General features: G+C 41.6%; 1 protein-coding gene across 1 annotated transcript; it reads right to left on the bottom strand.

Moving 5' to 3' along the window:
* Positions 1 to 7,623: 7,623 nt before the first annotated feature.
* Positions 7,624 to 14,069, bottom strand: gpib (glucose-6-phosphate isomerase b). The gene is made up of 18 exons (XM_030097340.1): positions 13,876 to 14,069; positions 13,584 to 13,674; positions 13,353 to 13,421; positions 13,118 to 13,237; positions 12,920 to 13,003; positions 12,677 to 12,823; positions 12,391 to 12,462; positions 12,267 to 12,311; positions 12,116 to 12,169; positions 11,558 to 11,618; positions 10,760 to 10,803; positions 10,493 to 10,645; positions 10,282 to 10,411; positions 10,092 to 10,168; positions 9,524 to 9,652; positions 9,042 to 9,117; positions 8,438 to 8,504; positions 7,624 to 8,003 (listed from the first exon to the last, which is right to left on the bottom strand). The coding sequence occupies exons 1-18, from the start codon at positions 13,992 to 13,994 to the stop codon at positions 7,880 to 7,882; spliced, it is 1,662 nt and encodes a 553-aa protein (XP_029953200.1). The 5' UTR covers positions 13,995 to 14,069; the 3' UTR covers positions 7,624 to 7,879.
* Positions 14,070 to 19,122: the final 5,053 nt, after the last annotated feature.

The raw sequence follows: 19,122 nt of genomic DNA, 5'->3' as shown, positions 1-19,122 counted from the left end.
GACATTCAACAAATTCCAGATAGAAGACATAATGATCTGCCAATACTGACTTCAGGAAGTGGTGTGTATTCCCAGACCCTGCTCTATGTTCTGTATCAGACTAATGCAGACCTTGAAGACAGTCCGATCTTTGTAATCAGCTGTGCTGCAGCATTAAAACATTGAAACATCTCTGAGGTTCTGGAACAAGAACAGGATTAAGACGAGAGTATAAAACACACCTGTACACCAGGCCCTGTCCGGCCAAACCCTTCAACAAATGAAACTCTTCAAACGATTTATAACTTAGAAAAGGTTTGTGGTCACAATGAACTCAAAAGATTTGAAAGTTTATCCTGGAATTAAAGACCACTTCTGTCACTAGGACATCACGACTTCATGGCGAATACAGGAGAGCACATCTTTCCAGACGAGCAAAGTATTTCGACTCAAACTTTCCAGCTTGCAGATTTATCACCTTCATGTTTATTCAGTTTAATAAGAGCTACAACAGATGATTGTTAGTGTAGCATTAACCTCTCACTTTTGGCAAATGGCAAACTTCTAAATCGTTAAAACTGTGGAGATTCGAGAAGGTCAGCCGCTTACAGATTTTCTTTTATTTTCTTTATTAAAGAATAAACTGAACCAACAGATGTATCATCTAGAAATAACCAGCTGAAGTGAGAAAACAGGAATCAAATGTAATAAATAGGTTACATAATAACAACAACTGAGATCACCAACTGTAAGATATATTCACATTCTATTTGGATATATAAACTCCATTTCATTTGTCTGTAGTAATTTGATCCGACGTAACGTGTTTAGATGACATTTGACCTGGACAGAGAAGATAAATTTAAAATGAAGCGACTAAATGAGATCAGACTCAGAGATTTGAATAAAACACTGTGTTATGACCAAGATACCAACCTGCTAAAAGTTGCTTTTTTAACAGCAAGTCTGGATGAGTGAGGGCAGAACACCTGCACAGCAACACATCTTTACACCATCCAGCCACTGCTATTCCACATTTTCAACAAATTATGATGTTTTTTTGTGTGTGCTCATGTGTTTCACCTTTATGGGCTGAGACACAGAAAATGACCACATCAGCCACAGTGAAACAGCTTGTTGTAGAGATGATCGATGCTACTGTCGTTCTCTGAGAGAGCTCCAGTAGGGTGAGAAATGCTGCGGTGAATGTCCTGACAGGAACGCTCTGGCTTTTCTTCAGTGGTTTCTAATAAGATGGGGAATACAGTCATTTTCCTCACATACAAGACGTGTGAAAACCCTGATAGCAGCACATTATCCCAGGAGAGCGCGGCGCTCTCAGAGCACCGCTGCATGCTGGAGCTTCAACCAGTTTCCTGAAGGACAATAGGATGTAGTTCAAGATAGTTCAGTTCAGGAGGAAAATTTTCCTCAAAATGTCACTTTTTTCCATGAAGCTGATGTCTGGTGCTTCTTCATGTGACCCTGATCTCACCTGTTCAAGAGCTTCCAATGATGCACAGAGGCAGAGGCCATCTTCTGCTCTGAACCGAGTCTTTCTTTACTCCTAAACCAGGGGTCTGCAACCTGTGGCTCTGGGGCCACATGTGGCTCATAAGTCCCTCTGTGGTGGCTCCATGAAGCTTTCACAATATGAAATATGAAAAAAACATTGAGCGTATTTTTACTATTGTTACACACCACAGTATTCAAAATGATTAGTCATTCTTGATTCAAAAGGATTCCAATAAAGTAAAATTGGGAAAAAATAGCTCAAACTTCAAGAAATACAAAAAAAAAAAAAAAAATTATACAACAGCTTAAAAAAAACCCTGAACTGTGTAGAATTTATAAAAGAAGAAAATTAAATATGGTTGGAAAAAAGTGTGCAAAACTGCGTTAAAAAGATATAAAATGGTTAAAACGGTTACAATTTCAAAATTATCAACAAAAAAAAACCTGTTAAAATTGGTTGCAAATAAGTCAAGTGGAAGAAAATGTTCTCTATTCTCAACTGTAGTTAAAACTTCAGAAATGCATTTTAAGATATAGGTTTCCTATGTGCTTCAAAGCTGTACGTGAAACTCCATAAGCTGCATTAGCCTCATTTTAAAGCTTTAATGTGCTCCAGACCAAATTCACTTGGCGGAAAGTCACAAAAAATGGCCCCTTTGGTCAAAAAGGTTGCAGAACCCTATCCTAAACCCTTCTCTTCAAGTTTCTGATTGATTTACTCCAACCTACCCGGTGTTTGTTTGTTTGTTTGTTGCTGTTCTCTTCAACCAACAGACGAAGCAGATCATCGCTCACCACCAGTCTGGTTCTGTTTGAGATCTCTTCCTATGAAGGAGAGCATGTCGTCCAGTGCTGCCCCTGCAGTAAACAATTCCTGGTCAATATAAAGTGACCTGTGAGGACCTGGGTGATGATTCCATTGGAATAAACAGGTCATGGAGGGTGCTGCCCAGCCTCTGAAGGCCGGTAATGTTTTCTGCGTGTGTCCCGAGGGAGCTGAGGAAATAACCCTGATGTCATCGTCATTATCTCCACTCGGTCTCCAGACCCCAAAATTTAAACAGGAAATCTGTGCAGCAAACTGGAGGTGAGGAATCTGGACGTCAATTACCAGCAACGCAGGTTCTGGTAAATTATGCTGCTGAGCTGCATTACGGGAAGCGTAACATTAAGCATTTTTGTGTCTGACCCTTACCGGGAAAAACAAATGGGATGTTTTCAGTCTGAGATGGGTTAGGGTGAGGTTTTTTTTTTGTTGTTTCCTGTGGTTGACTGGTGGTCATGGGAGCTATGACTTTGCAGATAGTCTGTTGGATCACAACAGACTATGTGCAGGTATTTGACTGTTTGCATGTAAATTTGATTCTTTAATGACTAAACAAAAAAGGCAAAGCATATTAGAGATCGAATTCAACAAAATCTAAATCGGGGGAAAAAAGTTAAACAATGGAGTTAATCTAAGAAGCAAAAAAAAAAAAAACTTTAAAACTGTACAGACTTCAGTCAATAAAACTTTATAAGAGTAAGAGATGACTGGTTTACCTTGAAGATATAGAAGATGGAAGTCTGCTGTGCAGTTCCATCAGGGGATTTCTCTTTTCTTTTAATGTAAAATGTATTTATTTTCTGTATTGCTTCAAGTTTTTTTCAGAAATTGTGTTGATTTGATGTTCTTGTGGGAGTTTATTCCTTCTAAAAAAACAGATTGTTAACCTGCTGTGTCAATAAAGAAAGTCCAGAAAACATGTTTCACCCACTGATTGTTTCATTTACCTTCTTTAGTTAATCTGCCTAATGGAATTCAACACTGTTGCATAGAAATCCAGACTATTGTAGCTGTAGCTAACTAGTGTTTGGATCTTATGGAAGACAAATAAGAAAATATCTCCTCTGACTGGAATTTGTAACAGTCCAAACTGGCCCAGTGAGATCCTTTTCTACTGTTTCCCGGCTTTGTGTGGAGAAACGTTTGCCCAGATTGAAGTACTTGTGATGTTTTATTGCTCAGTGTGTGAATTAGTTTCACCTCGTTTTCTCATTCATTTCTGTGAGCAGATGAGGACAACTGCACATGACGGAACGCCAACCGCTGAGGTGTGAAGACATTTCAAACGAGGTTAAATGCAACATAATTGTTGGTTTTACCTTCAGTGGAGAAGAACAGTGAGAAATGTCAAAAAAAAAAAAAAAAAAGAATCAGAATCTGGAAATGTTAGAACAATTCCATTTTTAATTGTGCATTCTCAAGTTTGCAGTGAAGCAGACCGTGCCACAGTTGTTAAATATTTGCTTTAACTATTACGGCTGTACAGACATATTAGCAATTAAACTATAAAACCTTTGGACAGACGTCAAGCACACCCACTCATACCAGGAGCCTTTAAAATCATGAAATGTGCTGTTTCCAAATTCTTCTTCCAATTCAAGAAAGGCTCCTGTCACGGTTCTCATAGATGTGTGCAAATTGAATTCAGACAACCTCAAAGCGCCTGCTGTGTTGTCCCACAGAGACACATTTACAAAATGAGCATGGAGCTGATAATTATATTAAAATCAACCACATAAATGATGCATGACTCATTTACCTTGTTCGTGAAAAACAGCTCCTTCTATTGGGTTTTTTTTTTCCCTCACAGAGTTTTGTTCTTTGTTTCAATAAGACGTATAAACAAGAACTTTAACAATAACATATTTTTTCCCAAATATATATGAAATAAATGACACTAAAGTTGTATTCAAGCCCAACGGCACACATGTTCAGAAGGCTGAAAGAAACATGTTAGTGCTCTTGGAGGGAAAATAACATTTTGTCGGAGCAGAACTCAGTTACTTCCATAAAGTGGCACAAAACAGCTTTAGAGGATAAATAAAAGAAATGATCCTAAAGTCCCTGCTATGCTGCCCGTGATAAAAGCTACACAGTCACAACAAAATGCTTCATGGCAGACAGAAATAATCCAGCCTTGATCTGAAGAAAAGGTTAAAAGGTGGTCATTGGGGCTGTCACTGTGATTATGATACATTACAGCCATCTGCATGAGAATGTTTATTTATGTTCAAATTATGCTGCTCGAGAAAAGCAAGAGAGCAGATGTTGGTTGCATATTTGCATTTTTTGCAGGTTTGGGAAAGCCGCAGCAAGGACATGGGTATGCTGCAATGAATAAGCAAAATGATAATAATAAATAAATAAATAAATAAAACCACACATGGGAATCCAGATAAAATGACCCAAAGTCCCAGGAGGAGAAAGAAGAGACGGTCATGAAGTTTTGGCAGCGATGAACCACAGAGCCAGGGCTCGGAGGAATCTTAAACTTATGCAGAAATATAGTCTGTGAGAGATCGTTATGTAATATCTCAGATTAAAATGTTAAAGTAATTCTTCCTCTTGGGATGGAGATACAGTATGCACTGACAACGGGAACAGTTTGCACCATCCTGTAGTTTTGATGTAAATGTCTCAAAGAGTGGATTTTTCCATGCGGTGCCGATAATTAGGAGTTCCAGAGACTTTGGAGAAAGCAGGGAGCCTCAGCAACCAGTGGTCAGCAGCAGAAGCCCCCTCAGATCTCCTGGGACTCTGACAGGCAGGCGATGCAGCAGAATGACAGCCTCTACCCACGCATTTAACTTAATCTTTATATAACTGCTGTAGTCGTGGGAAAATGAAGTTTGGTTTGACATGATGGCTATTTTTCCTTCTTCTTCTTCTTTTTTTTTTTTAAGCTTACATTCTCCAGGGTTTCTCTGTCACCACTGACAACAGCAGCCTCCGACTACGGAGCCAGAACTCGGTCATGTGTTTGCCGAGCGACGCCCAGGAGAATAAGTTCCCCGAAGGATTCTGGGGAGGGGAGGACGGTTGAATTCATGCTCATTAAAGTAACATTCCAGTGAAGTTCAAGTGAGAATCAAAACAGAGCTGCGGATCCGCTGCCCGCCGCCCGCCTGCCTCCGAGGCCGAGCTTTTTTACATGCAAGGTTGCTGACTGTCAAACAGTTTCCAGCACTGCAGTGCACGGCGAATACAAATGTGTGGCGAACATGCTTGTGAAGAAAACACACAGAGAATCTTGGAACGGCTCAAGGAGTTTGGATGGATCCCAAATCCAGCTCCAGCTCTACACCTGACACCGCCGTGAACTTGGGACGGCTCCGTCACAAAGGCAGGGAGGCCGGAGGGGGTGTCACGATGGCAAAAGCTGCACGGGAAAGGGTGGGGGGGGGCGTCGGTGCTCCCCTAACAGGCTGGGAGGAAACAAGAAATGACTGACAGGCCCAACCAACAGAGTATGAAGCGGAATGTGAAGCTATACGGCGGCATTGTTCAGCAAACATCTCAGGAACGCGCCCACAACCTTTTTCATGCTTTCACTGCTGCAATTTGATCCCACTCTCCAGTGAACCGGATCCGGCCCTGTCATTTCCTCAACGTCAACTCACTCGCTTGTTTGTGTATTGCAAACCCCCTGTGCACCTGGCTCCGGCTGAAGAGGCAGAGTCATAACTGAGGCGCAGCCTCCAGTGGAGGACTTACCTGTCAGATCCTCAGCAGTAATGATTTCTTTGAAAGCGCAGAGGAATCTGATTCCTCCCATGTAGATTTCTCTTCTCTGGCTTCCGGTAAAATCACAAACAGAATTCTCAACCCTCTCATTATTTATAAAGCTCCTCATAAGGGCCCATGTTTTCTTAAGAGCCGTTAATCCCATATCATCCCAGCAGAACAATTTGTTCTCGGTGCTGCTTGCTGGAGGTTCCGAGACTTTCTAAAAGTAGAACAGGAGGAAGAGCTTTCAGCCAACAGGATCTTCTCTCTTGTGGAACTCGGTTTCATTGGGGAGGCCAACACACTGTCTACATGTAAACCTTTAATTGATAAAGTCTATTGTTTGGGTTGGCTCAGGTCACCATGGACCATTTTCTTAGTTAAGCTGCTGTCTGTCAATAACTCCTAATCTCTTTCTTGTCGTCGGTGCTTTCTCTCTCTCTCTGTTCCTTCCTGCAGGCATCTCTGGCTGTGGGAAGTTTGTGATCGCTCTACTACATAATGACTCTGTCTGTTCACTTGCTTGTTTGTTGTTGTATGCCCTTTTCTTCCCTCTTCACTATCCATTAACCCCAACTGCTGCAAGCGAAAAGCTTGCCACCTCTGAGTCTTGGTCTGCTGGAGGTTTCCCTTTTTTTTTTTGTAAACTTAGTTTTTTCCTGCCCACTGTGTGCTTGTTCATGTGGAGCTGATGAGATTGTTTCTCTATATCAAGCGCTGTTTACCATGTTGAACTCGGCGTGATTCCTGTGTATCAATATCTCGCACCGTCCTTAAAATGACAATGAGGAAGGATTTCATTCTCAGACAAACTGACTTCTTCTGCGTCTTGTTTGAGAGCTGGAGATAAGAAAGCACAAGTTAGATTTGAAGTAATGTATTGTTGCCTGGCAACAGCTCTAAAAACCCAGCAGCGTCTGGGGGTCTGAGATTATTTTTTAACTTTCTGTTTGTCCTCATACACACTCCACAATTGTACCCAGCAGTGGACTCAGAGTGTGAAGCACTGCGGGATTATTATTTGTTTCATTTGTTAAGTCTTTAATGTGTCTTTAGTGACCAAATCATTTATGTGCATGAAACTGCCTTTCATTTAAATGTACTGATAACATGCATGCACAAGAAATTCACAGGCAAATGTTTGCAAATGTCCCTGAAACAGCAGGAACCTGGTTTAATGACGTTTAAATATAGTGCTTGTGAGGACCGGCTTGTGATCCAGATGCTATTTAGTCTGTTTTTCCTCTGCAAATGGATGCTGCAGAGTCTGGGGATTTGTGGGGAGGAATGGCGCAGATGGACTGACCTTTGACTCTTTGTTCCACTGAATAAATTGTTGATTACTGGGAGTCTGGTTGGCTCCCAGTAAGCAAATCCTGCACTCTGGTGCCATCTAGTGACGGGAGGCCTGTTCAGTGCAGCTTTTTTAGACCCGGGATTGTAGGAGCACCCTGGAAAGGTCACAGTCCCTCTCAGGGCAAACAGTCACAGTGGCTTGCACATGAAGTTACACACTGAGTTTGCATAAACAAACTTTTAAATCGAGAATTCAGACTGAAGGTACAACCATAAAATTGTATGGCGATATTTATTTCAGTAACATTTCTTGTAACAGTGTGGACAATCTAATACAAAAAAAAAACTTGTCCCCCCTCACAGTGGCGAACAAACAGAAAAGACAGCACTGGACAGTCACGATACATATAATGAGAGCACTTCAGCTCCACTGTGTAGGAGTGACCAGCTGCCTCTGCCAGACTCCTGTCCACGCAGCTTCGGAGCCGAGGAGATGGATAATGTCGTGGAGTCGAGTGGCGACCAGGGCCAACGGACTCAGGCGAAATTCTTCTTGAGGAAGTTGATGAGGCCGTTGGTGGATGAGTCGTGGGAGTGGACCTCTGCAGCGTCCTTGAGCTCGGGCTCGATCTTCTTTGCCAGCTGTTTGCCCAGTTCAACTCTAATGACGCGGAGAGAGGAGAGAACAGAGATGAATCAACGAAAAGTTTTTCCACAATAAATCAATTTGTGAACGCACTGCAAAATATCATTGTCTACAGGTGATCTGTTATGTTTCTGTTTGGGATTTTATCAATCCATCCATCTTCTGTTCTAATTGATTCAGTTCAGGGTCATAGATGACAATAAATACTCTAAAATTCACATGTGTGTACAATTAAGAGACAAAAGATTCCTGCTAAACTCGAAAATGTTAATCTTCTAGGAGCAGATGACCAAAAGAAAAATCAGCTGAAATAAACCTACTCCAAATCATAAGTCAAGGAAAAGGGTAGCTAAGCACATGTCTGAGGTCGTTGTTTGACACTAGGACTTCTATGAATGTTAGAATTTAACAAAAAAAAAAAAAAACAAAAAAAAAAAACACACACTCACCCCCACTGGTCAAAACTGTTGATCTCCCACATCACTCCCTGGACAAAGATCTTGTGCTCATACATTGCTGAAAAATGAGACAGAATAAGCAGAATTTCAATATTAAAAGAAAAATAAATAAAAACACCCGCAGATTAATCAATGTTTGTTTTTCTAATTTTTCAGGGAGCGTAAACGAGCCGTTTATATTTTCCCTGTCTCTCTCGGTTTGGGTTCCCAGATAAAAACATACTGCCTGTTACCATGCAACAGTGTACAATGTCCTGGCTGAACCTCAGAGAGACACGAGGCTCTGGGGCTGTTTAAAGATATTCCTTTTCTGTGATCACTGTCATTCCTCTTGTCTGGGGATGTATGTTAATTTACATTAGAACATCTTAGCTTTCTCTTCATCTCACAACAATTGAATAAAAACAGCATGATAAAGGTGATTGAGTTGTGTTGATTACACATTGACGCAACGTGGGACTATATTTGTTGGCTACTGAAACAACACTATTAAATCACACTCGGCACTGGCTGCTGTTTTCAAGACAACATAAACAAACTGATGATTAGTCCTATGAGGTAACTGCGGTATTCAGTCAGGGTGGTTTATTCTCACCAATAAGAGCTCCAAGAGTGTATGGCGTTAGTTTCTTGAAGATGATTGAGTTGGTTGGTCTGTTTCCCTGGAATACCTGTGTTAAACAAGTGAAAGTAGTTCATTATGCAGTCCACATTTTGTATCCATCTGTCCATCTTATTTAACGCAGTTAGAGTGAAGTTCATTACAGGTCAACACTCAGGTCCACACCTAGTGGCATTCCAGAGTCATCCATTCAATTCATATATATGATTTTGACCTATGGGGGAAAAACAAAGTGTCTAAAGGAAATCCACATGCAGAGAAAATGTGAACTCAGGTTCAATCTGGATATTTCAAGATCAGAAATGCTCTTTTAAAGTGTGGACTGCGATGTGGATTCGTGGTCACTGGAGGGCACTAACTCCATTACTGCTGCACTTCTCCACATCAAACAGGAATGTGCCTTGTTCAGACATCATTTTCTCTTTATAGCTCATTTACTCAGTGACTTTACTCACTTTGTGTGGCAGGATTTTTTCCAGTTCTTCCCCACTCAGGCCGCTCGCCTCCAGCTCCTTTCTGGCCTCCTCTGTGGTCTTACCCTTCATCAGGGCTTCTGTCTGGGCCAGGAAGTTAGCCAGCAGGATCTAAAGCAAGATTAAATGCAACTGGGTTAGGAGGAGGGACAGCAAGCAAGAATATGTCATTTAATATGTGCTGCAAGTGTAGAGGTTATATTTATGTTCAGCATGTCAACTTTCATTACATAACTGTGCATTTAATCCAAAGATAAAGCACTTATTCAATGTGTGACTTGACCTACTGACCCTGTGGTGGTAGAGGGACATGAACCGTCAAGGTGAATGCTCAGCTAACCACTCAGGCTAAAAAGATAGCCATTTGATTTTCCTGTTCCTGAATGCATATGACGATTGTAAAATATTATTTTTTGTCAAAGTATGTATGCAAACTTGCTAAATAAAAACTATCTCACGAAGCCTGTAAAGCCATTTAGACATACTTTCAATATGTATATCAGCACAGATTGCACAACTGGTGCCCTCCTCTTCACTAAAACAACGATACCTTGTGGTGCAGATTGTCTCTGATGGGGTGCTGCGTCTGAGCTGGGATCAAGAAGTCAGACGGCACCATGCGGGTTCCTGGATGAACACAGACACACTCGGTTACAGAAGAGATGTATAGATCCATTGGATCAGACTGGATCCACCCTCTGACTGGACCAGCTCTCTGCCTCTATAAACAGGTACAGTACCTTGGTGGATGAGCTGATAGAAGGCGTGCTGCCCGTTGGTTCCAGGTTCTCCCCACACGATTGGTCCTGTGTGGTAATTCACACGTGATCCGTGATTGGTGATGTACTTCCCGTTTGACTCCATGTCACCCTAAAAACACCCAAACAGACGTTACCATGAGGCTCGTATGATTTTTATCCTTAAGAAAACTGTTGCCGAGGTGGCACAGACCTGTTGGAAGTAGGCGGTGAAGCGGTGCATGTACTGGTCGTAGGGCAGCATGGCGTGGGTCTCTGCATGGAAGAAGTTAATGTACCAGATTCCCAGCAGAGCCAGGAGGACAGGAGCGTTCTTATCCAGGGGAGCGGTACGGAAGTGGTTGTCCTGCAGAGCAGAGAGAAGCCTCTGTAATACCAGGCTTTCTGCGTTTTAGCCTCTAGCTCCTGGTTATTGTCGAGGTGGTAAACTGAAGCTGTCATTTAGCTGCAGTGCGCCTACCATCCAGTGAGCTCCGGACAGAAGCTTCTCAAAGTTGTCGAAACCTGATGATAAAATTAAAAGCATTAATCATTTGAAATCATTGCAGCCGTTATCCGCTTGTACCACAGAGGCTACGATCCACAGAACTAGCATGAGCAAGATGTTTTAAAGTGGCATTAAAGTGCAACTGATTAATGAACTGCCTTAAAGTGAAATTAGATGTTTCCTGGGATTGAAGGTGATGACTTTGCCGATTACTGACCAGCATTTTCATTTTTGAAAAGAGATTATTCTAAAAAATAGGCCCAAAAACAAACAGTCTTTCTTCAAAGCAAATCAAACGTAAAGGCAATGAAGAGAAGCTATCACTATTACATAAGTGTTCGCTGACATAGTTTACATAAGCAAGCTCATGAGAGTAACAGGTGTGCCATTTGCATGGGTATAAATGAAGATCACATTTACATCAGAGTTGGCACAGCTCAAACAATGTTTTCTTGTCTGTCTGGATCTCAACAGGTGTGTGTAACAAACTTGTGTAAGCGATCAGACAGTCTGACACGACTGTATTGTTTGGTGTAAGACAAAGTTGATACGGCCACGGTGGCATTTTATTTGATGTTCTGTCTGCTTTTGATTCAGTTGAAAAGATGAATGGACCAGAGGAGGTGGCATCTCCTTTTCCCTCCACAAAATGCTTAATGTGAATACTTCCTTCATGTGAAGAGTTTTGCTCACATTTTTCTTAAATTGCGATACATCATTTGTATTTTGTACTTTCGCTAAAAACAAAAATTGTTTTTGAAGTATACATACCAATATGCAAAGCAATGGCCATTCCAATAGCAGACCACAGGGAGAAACGTCCTCCAACCCACTACAAGAGGAGAACATATTTAAGTCTGGTGCAAACCTTTTGCATCATGCTCAAATAAAAGTGCAAGGTGAGCTTTGGTGAAACTTATCCAGACTTCTGTTGTAACAAAAGGATACACACATGAATATGTATCAATAGACAATAAAAAATGCTTGTTTGGTACGCCCACTGGAAGCAGATTTCTCTGACATAAAAGCTACATTATGGCTTTTACCTTTGAAATACCAACAATGTAACTAAAGGCAGCTCCCTGACCTTTGATTCCACTCAGCCTTTACAGTAACCTCTGCAAGAGAGAAGGTCACTACCAATAATAACCGGGTCTGAAGAGAGTGGCTTCTGATTACCCAGCAGCTGCATGTCCACTGTGACTGTCCCACCTACTTTACAGGTCAAAAGGCTAGTTTATTTATAGCCCCGGCTGCTCCCCCATCACGGTCTGAGGGGGGCAGGAAGACGTGGACCTGCTGAACGCGGTCCGTTTCAACAGTACTCACATCCCAGAACTCGAACATGTTCTCCGTGTCGATGCCGAAGTCCTTTACTTTGGGCTGAAGGAAAAAAAAAACATAACTGTTAGGATCACACATGCCGGTGAGCAGAGAGGCTTTAACTCGATAAACTTGTGTGTGTGTGTGTGTGTCTTACAGCGTTTGTGGAAAGAGCCACGAAGTGTTTGGCAACAGCAGATTTCTGTTCAAACACAGCAAATGTACATTCAGAAATGACAACAATGAGCTCACTATTCAGAGTGTGATTTCTGTATCCTCACATCTTTGGCATGCTCGAGGAACCACTCTTTTGCCGACTCGGCATTGGTAATGGTTTCCTGGGTGGTGAATGTCTGCAAATGAAGAAATGAAAACACACAGACTGCTTCACAAAATGACATAAAACAGGCACCAGAAACCAGAGTCACATCTGACTGCGCTGGTCAAGGCAGTCATTTTCAATATATTCTCAGACATATTAGCTTAAATAAAGTTGGATGCTTTTTTCTTTAGATTTTCTATGATGCGACTGATTTTGAAAAATCCTGCTGTGGGTGAAGCAGCTACCTTGGATGCGATGATGAAGAGGGTGGTTTCAGGGTTCAGCTTGGCCAGGGTTTTGGCAATGTGGGTTCCATCAATGTTTGACACAAACCACACATGAGGTCCGTCCTTCGAGTACGGCTTCAGAGCCTCGGTCACCATCAGAGGACCCTGTGATTTGAATCAGTTCACAGTCAATTGAATCAGAAAGGAACACGTGTCCATGCGTTTTCTTTTATACTGGATCTTTTCATAAAGTGTACTCACAAGATCGGACCCTCCGATTCCAACATTAACAACGTCTGTGATGGCCTTTCCTGTGTAGCCCTTCCACTCACCACTGCGAACTTTCTGAAAACACACAAGAAAAACACTAACTTGATATGAGTTGGTTCACCGATTGCTGAACAAAACTTATTTGTCATCACTTGAAATTGAGAACGTTTTTTCGTTGGTTTCTCTTACATGGCAGAAGCCCTTCATCTTCTCCAGAACCTTGTTGACGTCTGGCATTACATCCTTGCCTTCAACCATGATGGGAGTGTTGGAGCGGTTCCTCAGAGCCACGTGGAGCACAGCACGACCCTTCACACACAACACGGCACAGACATTTTCATTTTGCACTGATACTTCTCATTTTGCTGTATTTGTTGTTTGCCTTCCAATACAATTCAGTGGACACATGAATGACAGTGAGCACCTCGGTGAAGTTGATCTTATCGCCAGAGAACATCTTCTCTCTGGCAGCCTCAATACCTCTTGACTTGCCCTGAAAGAAACAATTTTGCACTAATGAATGCACTACATGTCCAATATACATGCCCATGATGAAGCACTATGAATCCCTGGCAGAGACATTTAGAGTCAACACAAAGGATGAGCACCAGGGGAAATAATGATCACTTCAAAAGAATGATGAAAGCTAAATTACCAGTTCAACCAACATCTTCATGACTTCGTCTGTGATGAGATTCTTGGAGTAATCCAGGAGAATGTCTCCATCATCAGTTTTCAGAGTAAGGCTGGCCACGTACAGACACAGGCAGAGAAAGAACACAGACACATCACCAGAAAGACCAGGACATTTTCCCTCAATAACGCATATTAGAGGACTTTTAAAAGATACTGCATGGTTTCTAAAGCTTTAACAATCGCCTGGAGCACACAGAAAAGTTTTCCTGCAAAGTGGTATTGTGCACGTGCCGCCATGATGAGCTGTGTACCTCAATTTGCTGAATCTCTCCTTGTCAGCCTCGAACATGTGCCTCAGGTTGAGGTTCAGGGCGTGGGCGGTGTACCAGTCCTGCAGCTTGTGGAAGGTGGGGTCCTGAGTGAGTCCCATGTTGTCCAGAGGTGTGGAGGGGGGCTGTGCTCCGCTGTGCTCAACTGTCCCGGCTGAGTGGGACCGAGCAGGGCAGGGGGGAAGCTTTTTGAAGGGCACCCAGTCCAGGCCCACATTTGCTCCACCTATAGGAGACACACAATATCCAGCCGGGGCCTCGTGCAAGTCACACCTCCACACCGCCTGGCCGGGTTATGTTGCCGGAGATGGACATCTCTGCAGCACAGTGACATTTAGTTTAACAGGCTGCTGAAAAATCCTTTGGACAAAAACAGTTTGGGTGTCAGTATTACCTAAGTTATGGAACTGAAATCAGACGAACGAACATACAAATAATTTCTTCTTCAGTGCATTAAGATCCAAAAAACTGGCATAAACTATACCTTGAAAGATTTCATAAATAGATAGATAGATAGATTAACTTACTGGGACTTATTCGTCCCCGTGGGGAAATTCATAGTTCAAGCATCGTAAACATATGATATAATAGAATTGGTATAAAAGAATTAAATTTAAAAAAATTGAAGAAATTAGACAAAGTAAATGAAATTCAAATTCCTGAAATTTAAGCTGCATGGCAGTCTGTGTTCTAGCTCGGGGTTGTTTAGCCTTTCCCTTTCCCCCAGTGAAGTTAAAAAGCCATATGGCATTTGTAATCACTACTTCATCTTATTGTTTCAGAGTAAAAAATAAAAATCACAGTTTTTTTTCCCTTTTGAATATTTTGTGATTGCCTTTCCCAAATGTCTTTTAGTGTTTTGTATTATCATCCACAAATAAATAAAGGTACAAAACAAAAGAATCAGATAGCCTATCCACTTCAGAACATATCAGTTGAGTCAAGACATAAAGAAAACACCCTTAAAACTGAAAAACGTGTATGTAATGGTACAAATCTCTCAAAAGGCAGCACATAGAAGGTAACTATTTCGCTGCTCATATTTATCAATGTGGTAGTTTGTGGACCTTGACGCCCCCAAGTGACTGGACTTTAAATAATGAATTACATAGTGTAATACTGTGAGTCAAACACTAGAGGGCGAAAAACCCTTTACATGGTAATTCAGAAAACACCTATGAATTATTATTATTATTATTAGGGACCGAGCCCGAGGGCGAGGTGGCCTCAACTGAGGCCACCTCGCCTGAGGGCAAGGCCTCTATTGTTCTTCCTTCGTTTCTTATTATTTATTATTCCGACGCCACTTCGACGGCTAATTTGACCCCCTAAACATGCACGAAAACTCACCAAATTTGGCAGGCACATCCGGACTCGCGAAACATTTGATAAAATACAGAAATTTACGCCATGACATCATCTGCTCTCTAGCGCCACCTACAAACAGTAGAATAGCTGCCTTTACTCCCAGGAATGTCGTAGAGAGATCAAACCAACGCTCACGCGTTCGTCTCCTCGAGATCTAAAAATAATGATCTGTTATTTTTGACCTAAATCGCACAGGAAGTCCGGTATTTCCCTTTCAGTGTAAAATTTGGCAAAAAATGACTCCTCCTTTAAAAATTATCTGCTCCGAGACCGCTTGTCGTGGAGACGTCAGGTTGGTGCCAAATAAAAGAGGACAAGTTTCTCTCTAAAAGTTGTTAAAAACTTTTTCAAAAGTCTCAGGGTGTGGATTTTATTAACCCTTAAAGTTTGAAGTCTGAAAATGCACTTGCAACACTACAATGGACAGTGCGACCCGCACAAATGTCGCAGAGAAATAAAATCAACATGGATGCATTCGTCTCTTCGAGCTCTACAATTTACCAAGAGACATACCTATACCTAAATCCAACAGGAAGTCCGTTATTTCCTGTCAAATCAAATGTGCCTCAAAACACTTTTCACTCAAAAACCACTAATATGGACTGTTTCACCCTTCACAGTGTCGTACAGAGAAAAGAAACATATGCACGCGTTCGTCTCATCGAGATCTACAACTTACTCACTCGTACCCATGACCTAAATCAAACAGGAAGTCCGTCATTCACACTTTTATTGTACATTTTTGCTCAAAAACTCTCTCCTTCTTCACCAATTAAGGCTTCCATGGTCAAAATTATAAGTCTGAATGCTCTGAAAACTTGACAGATGTAAAGACAACTAAAATGCCTATCAAAGTTGAGGGTGTTTTTTTCATTTTGGGCAACGGGAATGCCAAGACCAGCTGTTTTTACCAAAGAGAAACTGTGTGTCTGCCGAGTCACACTCTAACATCATGTGACCTACTTAAGCCATATATGGGCATTGAGCCTCAGGGCTGATCTGAGAGCTGCTGTAAAACATTCTGCATGTTGTCCCTGCTTTCCACAGTAGATGGCGCTCCGTGACCACAAATCACACATGACTGAAGCAGCAGTGCCCCTGCAGCAGCAAGCCACTGAGGAAGCAACACTTGAAACACATTGGAATGATCTAAACAGATGTCACCCTGCAGAAATATCACCTGACACACACTATACACCTGAAATCAGTCTTTAATAGGTGGATGGATGAAGGATGGATGGATGAATGCATGGATAGATTGATGCACAGACAGACAATGGTATGGAATGACACTATTCTGACACTCAAATTGATATATTGGTGGAGCACACATGACTATCAAAATAAAAGCCTCAGACCCCCACAAACTAAAAGTCACATTTTTGCAGAAAATGACATTTTTAACAAAACAGCTTCATAATTTCGGGGTAAACAGTATTAGTGGAAGCATGTACTATGTTTCCAAAATATTAGGTCACAAATTCCTTCAAAATAAAAGCCCATTTACAACAAAATGAGATCAAGTCATGAAAATCGATGTTATAGAGGAGCAAGATGGATATACTGGTGTTTGCTAAAGTGGAGCACACATGACTATCAAAATAAAAGCCTCGCACCCCTTCAAAATAAAAGTCACTTTTTTTAAAAAATGACATTTTTAACAAAGCAGCTTCCTAATTTCAGGTTAAACAGTATTAGTGGAAGCATGTACTACGTTCCCAAAATACAAGGTCAAAATTCCTTCAAAATAAAAGCCCATTTACAACAGAAAATTAGGTCAAGTCTTGAAAATGGATGTTTGTTGAGGAGCAAGATGGCTATATTGGTGTTTGCTAAAGTGGAGCACACATGACTATCAAAATAAAAGCCTCACACCCCTTCAAAATAAAAGTCACATTTTTGCAAAAAATGACATTTTTAACAAAGCAGCTTCATAACTTCGATTTACACAGTGTTAGTGGAAGCATGTACTACATTTCCAAAATATAAGGTCAAAATTCCTTCAAAATAAAAGCCCATTTACAACAGATAATGAGGTCAAGTCATGAAAATGGATGTTTATGGAGGAGCAAGATGGATATATTGGTGTTTGCTAAAGTGGAGCACACATGACTATCAAAATAAAAGCCTCAGACCCCTTCAAAATAAAAGTCACATTTCTTCAAAAATTACATTTTTAACAAAGCTGGTTCACAATTTCAACTTCAAAAGGGTTTTTGTAATTTAGGTTTTACTTACTTTTTTGAATTGTTTTATTGTTCTGATGGAGTTATGTCTGTTTTATATTCCCTTATAATTGTTTTTTCTGTACAGTACTTTGGAAACGTCTGTTGGTCAAATGTGCTCCACAGTGTTAGTGGAGCATGTTCTACCTTACCAGATCATTGGCCTAGTGGTAGAGCATCCGCCTCACAACTGGAAGGTCTTGAGTTCACATCCGTGCTGGGTTATACCAAAGACCTTAAAAATGGTAACTACTGTCTTCTGGCCAGGTGCTCGGCCCACTTAGAAAGGGGTAAGGGGTCAAGCACCCAGAGCTATCAGTCTAACCCCCCCACTGTAGCTTTCACTACTCACAGTAGCTGTGTGGTAGCTGTGGGCTGGGGTTGCAAAACGGAGATAGGCGCCACATAACACACTAGTGCATAGGGAGACTTTGACTTTTGCTAAAATGGAAAAGATATGACTATCAAAATAAAAGCCTCACACCCCTTCAGAATCTGGAAAATGGTTCACTCAAACTTTCGTCAGTGAAGTAGCAGAACTGTAAGCTGACCTGAGCTCCACTACAGAGGAAACTCCTCATTGATGTATAGACAGACAATATTTTACAGTCAACACTCAACACTTTATTGATCATCACAGGTTAGCTCATCAAAATGATTCATCAAAAAACTGACACACATCGTGACTTAGATTAAATTCATTAACTTGATTATTAATTGAAAGTTCAATTGAAAATTATTAAGCGGCAATCAGCAATCAAACTTAACTGTGTTTTCAGTTAGAAAATAACCTACCCACACCCCTAAAAAATCTTTTGTTGAAAATGTCAGTACATTTAAAACTTTATACAATCCATGCCCAGGAAATAATGCTCTCTAGCAACATCAAAGTAGTGGTGTGTCCTCCACAGCGCCCATGTCCAGGAAATAATGTCCACGAGGAACATTAAAGTAGTAATTGCATCCTCCACAGCGCCATCAGCTGAACACACCGCAGCGTCTTCAACCAGAAGGTTCACCTGGAGAGAACAAAGCAAACAGACTCCTGTAGTAAACACCTTCACTGATTCTCCAATCAGGAGATTCAATGACACAGATTAGAGACACGCAAGAGGAGAATAACAGAGGAAAGAGTCTGCTTGACTGCTCAGATATGACCAATGTTTAAAATATGATGAAAACACCTCAGATTCACATTTCCTTCTCAGTTCATTGTTGTCTCAAAGACTTCATCAACACACAACTCAGAGCACCAGTAATCATCATTGGCGTTTTCTTTTAAACTGGCATGACAGACTGTCGGGCAGACGTGCGGGAGGGGGGGAGAGTGAGGGTAGTAGAGTTCTAGAACAACAGATCTTGTTTGGACTCTGTTCTCCCTCGCCTGTTCAGGCTGTACTCTACTGGAGGGAGAGAAGGAGAGAGGGAGGGAGAGAGAGAGAGAGGGTAGTAATGCTGTGGGAAACAGGTCTTGTATGGACTGTTCGAAGGAGGGAGGGAGGGAGGGAAAGGAGGTGGAGAGAGTGAGAGAGACAGAGAGAGAGAGAGAGAGAGAGAGAGAGAGAGAGAGAGAGAGAGAGAGAGAGAGAGAGAGAGAGAGAGAGAGAGAGAGAGAGAGAGAGAGAGAGAGAGAGAG

This window comes from Salarias fasciatus, chromosome 1 (assembly GCF_902148845.1).
Source record: "Salarias fasciatus chromosome 1, fSalaFa1.1, whole genome shotgun sequence".
NCBI lineage: Eukaryota > Metazoa > Chordata > Actinopteri > Blenniiformes > Blenniidae > Salarias > Salarias fasciatus.
The sequence above is the reverse complement of the archived record's forward strand: the minus strand, read 5'-3'. Positions and strand labels throughout refer to the sequence as shown.